The following is a 12,020-nucleotide window of genomic DNA, read 5'->3' as shown; positions in this document are numbered from 1 at the left end:
TTGTGATCCATTCGACCAAAACGTATCTTAATACCAGGTGGAAACAGGGCCTAAGTGCCTCGCTGTAGTCTTTTGCTATTTTTTAAAAAAACGTAGAAGGTAATTTTTATAGTAATCCAAATTATGCCTGTTCTAAACCTGAACTATTCCTTTTTATTCATTGCATTGTGAGATATAGTATTCCTTGTAGTAGGTCATGCAAGTATTCAATGCATGCTGTGCAAACTACACAATACAGCTTTTAAAAAAATAATTGGCAGTTTCCTATTCCAAATATTCACATTTTATGCACTTGTCTGACACTTTTATCCAATGTGACATTTTATCAGTTCGTGCATTCCCTTAGAATCAAACCTACGACCTTGGTGTTGCTCTACAGGAATGAATATCTGCCTTTATTCTTACAATGGTTCTCTCCTGTTCTCCTGTGGCTAAACGTACCGGTGGGAATGACCCAGTGCTCCACAGCACCCTGAGAGACGGGGGAAAACATTCCTCTCGGTGGCTGTGTTGGAATAACAAAAGCTGAGGAAAACAATCTGCATACGACAGGCCCCCACACTAAAGGCTAATGAGGCATGCGGGAGGGGTCTGGATCATACTTTCCTCCCCTCATATCCCTCTTTCACAGAGTTTCACATCCCCAATGGCATTCCTGCATAAATATGTGCCTATCTGTAGTGCTTTCTATCTCTTATGTGGAATGACCCGTTCTTGTTGGGGCTTTGAGTATCTGAGATAGAAAGTGATTGCCATGTCTTTATTTTAGTGCATTCTTGATGGGGTTTGGTTTCAGAAAATCAGATTTAGGGCTTTTAAACATCTCTGCTTGTAAATGCTGGAAGCTGCCAGTGTTAATAATACATACATATGTATGTATGAATCTATGCAAATCATCACAACTCTCTGAAGATTTTTAGCATGGTAATGAATGTATTTAGTTTTGGCTGAATATATCTGCTACACTGCTGCTGTTGATTATTGCTGTTGTTGTAGTTTATTGCTGCTGCTGCAGAGCAAGTACAGAAACTTGATACTGCCAATACATACACTGATACACTGCTGTGAGCATGTAAGACATATTGTTTCAGCACAAATAGCGTATAGAATTACCCATAGCAGATCAATACAGGTGGAGCTGGGGAAGGTGGAGGGTTTTCAGAGGGGTTTTAGTGTGCTGCAAACTGCTATAGTGAATACTAACCAGCTATTTAAATATTGAGCAGCAAGTTGTACATCAGAATGTATTTGATGTACTTAAGCTTAGGGCTGGGCGATATATCGCATACGATTGTCACGCGCATTTCGTCAGCAAAGCCGGTTCCCTGATTACCGCTAAATCGCCATCACCTGCTTTCAAATGGAGCGCCATTTAATAGACAGAGCCGTAGTTCACTGACAAGCTACGCAATATCGCATTCATTATCGAAGGCGATTCATCTGCGATAATGAACGCGATATTGCATAGCTTGTCAGGTGATGGCGATTTAGCGGTAATCAGGGAACCGGCTTTACTGACGAAATGTGCGTGACAATCGCATGCGATATATCGCCCAGCCCTACTTAAGCTATATATAATATATTTTTACTTTGGTACAACGTGACTTGATAAATCAGGCTTATTGATTCTGATTTATTTCTTGTTTGTGTATATGTAAAATTATATATATTTTTTTAAAATAATAATAATTATTATTATTATTTTACAAATATTTGAAAGAGTATTTTCCCCCCAGTGTTGTCTCAGGCTTTATTAATTGTTTTTATTTAACTCCTTTTATCACTTATCAAATATTTATACAAAAATGAAAAAATCACAAAAAGTTCCAAGCATGTACACACTGCCTGAAAAGTCTGACTCCACAGTTCAATTGAAATGTGACACATTACTATTTAGGTAGCCCCGTGTAATGCCCGCTCAAAAGTAATCCCTTAAACCCTGAGCTTCCTCTGTCTCTCTTGCCTCACAGCATGCTGGGATTTCCAGGGGTTTATGGCTCTTTGTAACTACAGCTGTGGCAGCAGTGCAGAGGTTTGGACATAATGAAGAACAATTTAACTGCAAGTGTAACCGACCCCACCCTAACAATTAGACCTGACGGGACACAAACAGATTTTGATTTTTTTTTTTTTTTTTGTGCCATTATGACAATTGATGGACTGTTATTTGGATCAGTTGTACAATTTCAGTAGTGTTTTCGGTCCCACTTTATATTAAGTGGCCTTAACTACTATGTACTTACATATAAATTAATCATTTGATACAATGCACTTATTGTGTACATACATGTTTTTACATTGTACTTATATTTTAAAAACACCTGCATGTAATTACATCTGTAATTATATTCTGTAATTACATTTATAATTACACTGTTGACCCATCCCTTACATCTTAACCCACCCTTAAACCTACCCATACCACCAAAGCTTTCCCTAACCTTACCCGTACCCCACCTCAACAGCAGCAAAAGTGTTTTGTAATTTAATATGAACCCAATAAGTACATTGTACTTATTTTTTGATGTAAGTACATAGTAGTTAAGGCCACTTAATATAAAGTGGGACCGTGTTTTCTTTTACAGAATCGCATTTAAAATGAAATGAATCACAGATTTCTCCTCACCTAATTCCTGGTAGGCTGTGTGGTATTCTGTAGAGATCTCACTTTAGCTTCAGCAAACATATGATTCAGCCTCCTGGGGTCAACAGCATGACTTCTGAAATCATGCTTCAGGAGAGAGGATGAATGAACTGCTCTTTCTAGGAAGAGCACATGCACACAAGCGCGATACCTTGTTAATTCTTTTTCTACATCTATGTGTTTCTGTTCTTAATGCTGAAGTATATAATTTCTGCACCACTAATGGCACCAAATGGAATTGCAATAATAATCATGAATGTTTTAGAAGGTTTCTTCCACACATTCTATATTCTATTGGTCTGCTGATGAATGCAACCGTGCAAAATTACACATTTAAACTTTTTTTTTCCTCTAAAAAAATTTCTTCATGCCTTAAAATAGCTTGAATGTAACTCTACAACCTTGCTTCATTTAGTATACGCAGATCTATGAATATGCTAATTAGCCCCACCTCCACTCACTCGCACAAGCTCAGAGATCCACTCGGTCAACTTACTGAAGTAAACGCTGCACAATGGTATCGCTTTTTACAACATTGGTCAGACGCATAACGGTATTTAATATGATTAGCGTTTTGCTTGACTACGTTATCAAACAGCTAACAATGTGTTGCTAATGTTACACGACTCCCATGCTTCAGAGCGGTCATAGTTAGTGATATGCTAAAGCTCACCGGCACGTTGACATGATTGGTTACAAGGTAGTTTGTGGCTTAAGAAACACCAGCGATTTCAAACCGCATTTTTAAAGGGTTAGTTCACCCAAAAATATTTTTTTTTGTCATTTATTACTCACCCTCATGCCGTTCCACACCCGTAAAACCTTCATTAATCTTCGGAACACAAATTAAGATATTTTAGTTGAAATCCGATGGCTCTGTCAGGCCTTCATAGGGAGCAATGACATTTCCTCTCTCAAGATCCTTAAAGGTACTAAAAACATATTTAAATCAGTTCATGTGAGTACAGTGGTTCAATATTAATATTATAAAGCGACTAGAATATTTTTGGAGCGCCAAAAAAAAAACAAAATAACGTCTTATTTAGTGATGGCCGATTTCAAAACACTGCTTCAGGAAGATTCGGAGCATAAATGAATCAGTGTATCGAATCTGCTGTTCGGAGCGCCAAAGTTACGTGATTTCAGCCGTTGCCAGTTTGACACGCGATCTGAATCATGATACACTGATTCATTATGCTCCGATGCTTCATGAAGCAGTGTTTTGAAATCGGCCATCACTAAATAAGTCGTTATTTTGTTTTTTTGGCGCTCCAAAAATATTCTCGTCACTTTATAATATTAATATTGAACCACTGTACTCACATGAACTGATTTAAATATGTTTTTAGTACCTTTAAGGATCTTAAACGGCATGAGGGTAAGTAATAAATGACAGAATTTTCATTTTTGGGTGAATTAACCCTTTAAGACTGTCTTTAGATTACTGCAGTTTTAAAGACAAAATACTCAATGGTGTTGACTTGAATTTGCACATGGTTTAAAAACTCCACATAGACATATAAAAACATTAAGAGGACTTTACATATTTTGTGTCTTATAGTGCAATAAATTGGGCACAATGAATCATTTTTTATCTTAATGTGTCTGATTTATCAGTTCACGTTATACCAAAGAAAAAAATGTATCTTTGTAATCTTTCATTACTTGCTCCTCCTCTAAATGACTATGTGTGTGTGTGTGTGTGTGTGTGTTGGCTGACATCACTTGGTTAACAATAGCCAAACAGCTATTTACCATAGAAATTGTTTTAGGCTACTGTTGTAGGTGATGCAGCCTTTCTACAGTTTTGCCGAAAGTTAGCAATAATAGCAAATACCTGATATATATTTGAAAAAGAAGGGTTCTTCAGATTTTAAAATCCTCTTGTCCTGGATGTGTTATGTACAATGCTGATGATTATTGTAAGAATGACATTGATGTGTTTTGTGATCCCACAGGCAGCATGCATGTGTCTCTGGCTGAGGCGCTGCAGGTGAGAGGAGGGCCCCTGCAAGAGGAGGAGGTCTGGGCCGTGCTGAACCAGAGCGCAGAGAGCCTGCATGAACTCCTTCGCAGAGGTAAACCGCTGTCCTGGCTCGGACCGCAGTGATAACTCCCACGTCTCCCATGGGTACCCAGCCATGTTGGCTCAGAACTTGAGGCCTTGGGATGGCCGAGACAATCAGAGACCTTGGATTGCAGTCTGATGTCTTTGGAGCGCATAAGAACATTTGTTGATAAAACATGTCCAAAGTATTCAGCAATCTGTTCAAAATACGCAGGGTTTTTCCAAATGATACCAACTATCTGGCTTCCTTTGGTTATGGTGCAAGCCATAAGGTTACATAAATGTGGTGTAAATGCCAGTCATGCAAAATTGAAGGAATATAAAGCTGAAAAGGAATCTGTTCCAAAACTTATTGAGCTGCCTACATAGGCAACATTTAAAGTCATCATAGTCATGCTCATGATGTGAAAGATTTTTTCATTTGGCCAAATTTTGATAAATTGAAAGAAATGTTGGTTATAAATATACTTGATATAAGTACACTAATGTACACTGCCCAGCAAAAAAACAAACGAACAAAAAAAAAAAAAAAAAAAAAAAAAATGCTGTTTGGATTTAGGCAAATACTTAAAGGGATAGTTCACCCAAAAATGTAAAATATCCCATGACTGACTCAACCTCAAGCCACCCTAGGTGTGTATGACTATCTTCTTTCAGATGAACACAATCGGAGACATATTTAAAAATATCCTCTTCCAAGCTTTATAATGGTAGTGAACAGTGGAATGTTTTGAAGCTGAAAATAAATGCATCCGTCCAGCATAAATATAATCCATACGGCTCCAGGGGGTTAATAAAGGCCTTCTGAAGTAAATTGATGTGTTTTTTAAGAAAATATCCATATTTAAAACTTTATGAAGTAAAATAACTAGCTTCCGCCAGACGACTGTACGCATACTGCGTAAGTCAACTTAGGCTAAAAGAGTAACCCCTGACGCGATGTATGAAGCAGGATGTAGGAGTATCGTAAGCTTAGATGCCTCAAACAAATGGGGCTGGGCAACAAACTCAAGCTCCTCTTCTTTTATATCGAAATCCTCTGACATTTCTCTTTAAAATTTCTCGTTTTAGACTTCTAATTCTTGACCGGTGTTTTGCTTTGCTCTATCCTCTGCGCTTCTGTGTTTGTCATTACGTCACGCGTTGGATCAGAGGTCACTCTTCCACCGCTAATCGATGCGTACGGCCGTCTAGTTACTATAGTTAATAAAGTTTTAAATATGGATATTTTTTCACACATCTCTTTGCTTCAGAAGGCCTTTATTAACCCCCTGCAGCCATATGGATTATTTTTGTGATGGATGGATACATTTTTTGGGGGGGGGATCAAAACATGACCCCTCATTCACTACCATTATAAAGATTGTAAGAGCCAGGATATTTTTAAATACTGTATATATCCGGTTGTGTTCTTCTGAAAGAATATAGTCATATATACCTAGGATGGCTTGAGGGTGAGTAAAATATGGAATAATTTTTCATTTTTGGGTGAACTATCCCTTTAAGAGTCTATGACTGGATCATTATTGCAGTGATTATTATGTTCCTAGCATGTTATATGTTTGGGAACAGTTCTTCTAACCCTAATGATGCACCTCTTGATGGAAATAACATCACAACATTTATTTCCATCAAGAGGTGCATCAATTTTTGGTCAAGATCTTGTATTGACAATGCAAGAGGTGAGCACTCTGTAAAGTCTCCTCCAGCACATCCCAAAGACTTTAAATGAATTTAAGAGGTGAAAATAATTCTCTCTATATTTAATGTTTATATATTAAGTATGTTTATTTATGACCTCTTCAGAACCCGGTAGCCTCTGTTGCCAAGTAACATGTAGAGAATGCTGCTTTATTTTGAATATGCTGAAAAATCTGACCTTGTGTGTTCCAAACCACTAGTGCAGTGCCATTCAGAGTATTTTTCTTAATAGTTTGTGGAATTTTTGAACCTTTACATTCCATTTTCTCCATTATTGCAATGATAGTCACAGAGAACATCTCCTTGTCTCTGCTTTTTAGTTCCTTTTTTGTCACTCTAATTCTTTTCACTCTCTTTCTGTCTGAATTTTTCTTGTTCACCTGGTTTCTCTGGTTTGGTCAGCATTTAGTAATTCTTCCTCATGATTGTAAACCTTCTAGTTTGTTAAATGTACAAAATGTCCCAGTTTGACATTTCAGAAGGAATCCATTATCTATTCAGTTGTGGAATTTCATGCAATAACCTTGTGTTTGTGTGTGACAAATGCTAAAATTGGCATGGTAGTCAAAATTTCCACCAAAATACCATAGTTTGTATGATATGGTATAACTTAAATTATATTACATACTATTATGTAGCTAAAAATCATATGGAGTCTGCATAAGCAAGAATTATAGCACTCAGAACACCTTAGCGATCACATAGCAATTCGCTAAAAACAATCTCAACACTTAAGCAGCATTAAAACACCCTGAACACCTTAGTGACCACATTCAAATTTGTCAAAAAAAACAATATAAACACTTTAGCAACTACATAGGCAAGTACCATTTTTCTGGAAACTATGGTTATCATGATGAGCTTTTGCAAGGGGAACTAGCAGGGATTGTTTGAAACAGAAAAACAAGAAACTGAGGTCATGTCTAGTATCACTTTAAGTGAATGCCCCGTTACAACTTAAGAAAAACTGTTTTCCCTCAGACCACCACAGGTATGCCACACAGCCCATGGTGTTACCTCAAAAAATATCTTTAAACGTGAAAAATATTTCAACGTCCACATTTGCTGTTTTGTCTTTTTCTTGTAAACAGTTTAAAGCCATTACAAGCCTCAGCTGTGATGTTATCATTACATTAACACGATTCTTTTGTAAAATGTTTTTTTTTCCGTATGTGCGCATTTAGCATTGTCTTCAGCCAGTTGTTTAAGAGTGATTAAAATAAATCTCTGGCCTCCTCAAAAGCTGTCAGCTTAGGGCCTTGCAAAAATAGCACCTATCAGTCTGATTCATAGAAGTGTGCCTGTGCAGAAGCTCTTTATCTTGGTTTTCTGTCTCTGGAGTGAAGGGCAAAACTTTGGTGAAATTTGTGAGAAGGCTTACTCAGCCTTATGTCCGTCTGCTGTCTCTCAGAATGACTGTGTGGGATAGTGTTGTGTGTCAACGCTGTGAACAAAAGCCTCTTTATTGTCCCCGCACCCTGGTTTCCTAAAGAGCGGTTTGGTGGGCAGTTTGTGGTGATTGAGATGATGCCAGCTCCTCTCGACCGATATCTGCTGCCATTCCCGCACACATCTTGAGACTCTCGACAAGTCTTTCTCACAGTCAGGGGACAATTCTCATTCTGTCGTCATCCCAGACAGTCGTTGCCCCCTTTATTCAGCAGACCTGGCCATTAGCCAGTAGGGTTTGGAATGTAATTAAGCCCTTGTCTTCAGGGTCGAGGAGGACGATGATGATAAAGATGATGTAGCCACTTCGGCATGTGTTCGCAGGGAGAAGTAGGACTCTCCTCGTCTCACAGTAGCTTGTTATCTGGCCTTGAGTTGCTCTGGGGTGAAAACTTGCTGGCAAAGGTCCCTCTTGACAGACTTTGCAGAAATTCTGGGGCCTGGACGAGAGTCATGGGACATGACTTGAACAAGTCAGCAAGTTTGCTTTGTATAACAAGCTGTTTTAGTTTGAAGGCGATGCTTTATGTTTATATTTTTATATATTTTTGTGTGTGGAAAATCATTGCCTTCAAATTAAAAATTTTTTATACACGCACACACACATGCATATGAGTGTATGTTTGTGTATGTATATATTACTATTTTATTTCACATAAAAAGTATAACATATGTAAAATAAATTATTTTAAAATATAATATTTTTTCCTCTGGACACATTTTTCATTTCATAAATATTGAGATAAAGATTATGGAAGCTTGTTTCTGCTACTAAAAAAAATAAATAAAAAAGGTAAGCTAATAGCAACTTTTTATCTCCAAATTCTTTCTCAGAATTGCAAGATTTAAACTCGTAATTGCGAGTTATAAAGTCAGATTTCCGTGATATAATGTCAGAACCTTTTTCTCTGACCTTTTTCTCTCAATTGCAAGTTTTTTTCTAACTTTTGTATAACTTTATGATTATGTGAACTCACAATTGCGTCTTATAAAGTCAGAATTGTGAGAGGAGAAACTCCTAATTCTGAGAAAAAACATCAGTCTTTTCCCCTCACAATTGGACATTATAATGCAACTGCGTGTTTATAACTCACAATTCTGACTTTGTCACGCAATTCTGACTTTAAAACTGACTCTAAAATTCTGAGAATTGCAAAAAAAATAAAAAATTAATTGTGAGAGATAAACTCGCAATTGAGAGAAATAAAGTCAGAATTGTGAGATAAAAAGTTTTTAGTTTTTATTTCATGGCGGAAACAAGCTTCCATTTAAAGATGAATTTTTTTGTAATTTTTTTTTTCACCTGTATTAAAATATGTCTTTAAATATGTAGGTATACTACTTTAAAGGGTTAGTTCACCCAAAAATGAAAATTCTGTCATTTATTACTTACCCTCATGCCGTTCCATACCCATAAAATCTTCAGAACACAAATTAAGATATTTTAGTTGAAATCCGATGGCTCCGTGAGGCCTCCATAGGGAGCAATGGACACTTCCTCTCTCAAGATCCATAAAGGTACTAAAAACATATTTAAATCAGTTCATGTGAGTACAGTGGTTCAATATTAATATTATAAAACGACGAGAATATTTTTGGAGCGCCAAAAAAAACTAAATAACGACTTATTTACTGATGGCCGATTTCAAAACACTGCTTCAGGAAGATTCGGAGCATAAATGAATCAGCGTGTCGAATCTGCTGTTTGGAGCGCCAAAGTCACGTGATTTCAGCAGTTTGGCAGTTTGACACACGATCTGAATCATGATTCGACACACTGATTCATTTATGCTCCGAATCTTCCTGAAGCAGTGTTTTGAAATCGGCCATCACTAAATAAGTCGTTTTTTTTTTTTTTTGGCGCTCCAAAAATATTCTCGTCACTTTATAATATTAATATTGAGCCACTGTACTCACATTTAAAATATGTTTTTAGTACCTTTATGGATATTGAGAGAGGAAATGTCATTGCTCCCTATGGAGGCCTCACGGAGCTATCGGATTTCAACTAAAATATCTTAATTTGTGTTCTGAAGATTAACGATTAACGATTAACTTACGGGTGTGAAACGGCATGAGGGTGAGTAATAAATGACAGAATTTTCATTTTTGGGTGAACTAACCCTTTAAGCAAAAGCAATATATTTGAAGGTTATTTAGCATGATATAAATAATGCAAAAGTTTCCACCACTTTACTCCTTGCGCAGTAATCTTGATCTAAAATAAACAGATGCTGGCTGAATAAACAAGCACCCAAGTCAGTAGACGGCACATGTTTGATACCATTTTTTCACTGTATCTTATGTGATACTTAGACTTTGCTTGTTATTTATGGTGTATGCTGTATATAAAATCTATGTTCTCTTTCTTAGGAGAATTTGTGATGCTATTTTTGACTTCAATGGGTTTGTGAACTGCAGTACATTATCTGACCTATCGGGCTGGTCTCCGATAGGACAGATAAAACCTTATCAGATAGGCCCGTTCTGGGATATTTCCAACTGTGCGTCAGCTTCCTTCCCATTAACAACTTGATTACTCTGAGCTTTAGTATTCCAACATTTCCAGCTTTTGTGGATTTATTACGGTGCATTCCAAAGCAAGGCATGTTACCTGTGTCTACTAGGAAATTATTTTTACAAAGATGGTGGAATATCTGTGCTGGAGGCAAAACAAGAGAGTGCACAGCTAGATTTTCACAATGAGGTCCAACTGTGGTCAGACAGTTTCCACAGGAAGCATGTGTTTACTTTGGGAATTCCAGTGCTTTATAGCATTGGTGCTTGAATTTAATTTTTTATTTATTTATTTATTTTTTGTTCTCTTGACTTGAATACATTCTGACATTATTAAAATGTCTGTTAATTTATTGTGTTAATATGTTTATTTGCACAAACCCCTAACTCGAAGTACGGTATTAGGAGTATAACTTGTTTGAGCTACTGACGTGAATGTTACTAATGCCAGAATAAAACTCATAGACTTTCACTACTATTTGTTTTTTGAAAGAAGTCTCTTATGCTCACCAAGACTGAATTTATTTGATCAAAAATACAATAAAATCAGTAATATTGTGAAATATTATTACAATTTAAAAGAACTGTTTTCTATTTGAATATATTTTTTAAAAGTAATTTATTCCTGTGATTCAAAGCTGAATTTTCAGCATCATTACCTTGGGCAAGCACCACTCACATTTGCTTTAGAAAATATGAGTGAAAATTTTCAGTTGTAGCATTTTGAGATATCTCTCTTGTTTTCTGGTATACATGACATAAAATAATAAAAAGAAGTTTCTCAAAAGCAATTCCACATTTCCACTGAATCCTAATCTGTAATGGAAGAATTATTTCTGTACAGCCATTCAAACCGCAGGACCATCTTCTGAACTGCAAAGGCTCCATTGTTTTGTGCCTGCAGCACAAAAGAAGAGGGAAAAAAACATCAAAAAGAAAAATGAACTGTCATACAGAATCATCTTTTTGAGAGAGACCCAGTGGCCTCGTATTTCAAGGAATTGCACTCATTCACAGAATAATGTAGCCCTTTATTACATTACTTTGTCTGGATGAAAAGAATTAGCTTTCTACCACCAAATCTCCAAAGTTCCTGAAACATGTGCAGTCAGATCGTGCTGTGTGCTCGTGTCGAGGAAATGTTCTTAGGCCAAGGCCATAATCTCCCTTAACTTGTAACTTTCCCACGCTAAAGCAACACAACTTTTAGTATCTTAGAAATTCCTCGTACACAGTGCCATTGTGTCACTTTACAAAACCGAACTTAGCCAATGTTGGAAACTTGGGGGTTTCCATTGTTATGTCAAAGGAAATTTCTATTTCTGAACTTCATAAAACCCAAAAAACCCTTTTAAAAAAGAATAAAAGAGCAGATTAATTATTTAATTTAATCTGCCGTGGTAATAATCTGCATGTTTGGTTTACCTCAGGTTCAACCGATCCATCTGCGTTGGGTTTCATCATCTCTCCATGGTCGCTGCTGCTCATGCCTTCCGGAAACATCTCTTTCACAGATGAGAATGTGACACAGAAGGACCTGCGGGCATTCACTCCTCCGGAGGTGCTGGACGGTCTCAACCTCTCCTCGCTTTCTGATATGGAGAAGGTACCTTAAGGATTTTCAATGACTTTTGTTGGGCT

The 12,020-nt window shown here is 36.9% G+C and overlaps 1 protein-coding gene across 7 annotated transcripts in view; it reads left to right on the top strand.

Annotated features, from left to right (window-relative positions):
• Positions 1-12,020, top strand: part of ptpn13 (protein tyrosine phosphatase non-receptor type 13) — an 87,078-nt gene that overhangs the window by 13,284 nt on the left and 61,774 nt on the right. For all 7 annotated transcript variants that reach the window (XM_048166923.1, XM_048166919.1, XM_048166918.1 and 4 more), the window contains exons 2-3: positions 4,603-4,722; positions 11,810-11,985. In XM_048166923.1, the coding sequence (XP_048022880.1) occupies positions 4,608-4,722; positions 11,810-11,985 (291 nt within the window). In that variant the 5' untranslated portion in view covers positions 4,603-4,607. The remainder of the gene's footprint in view (positions 1-4,602; positions 4,723-11,809; positions 11,986-12,020) is intronic.

This window comes from Megalobrama amblycephala, linkage group LG18 (assembly GCF_018812025.1).
Source record: "Megalobrama amblycephala isolate DHTTF-2021 linkage group LG18, ASM1881202v1, whole genome shotgun sequence".
Taxonomy (NCBI): Eukaryota; Metazoa; Chordata; class Actinopteri; order Cypriniformes; family Xenocyprididae; genus Megalobrama; species Megalobrama amblycephala.
This window is presented reverse-complemented; position numbering and strand designations above follow the sequence as displayed.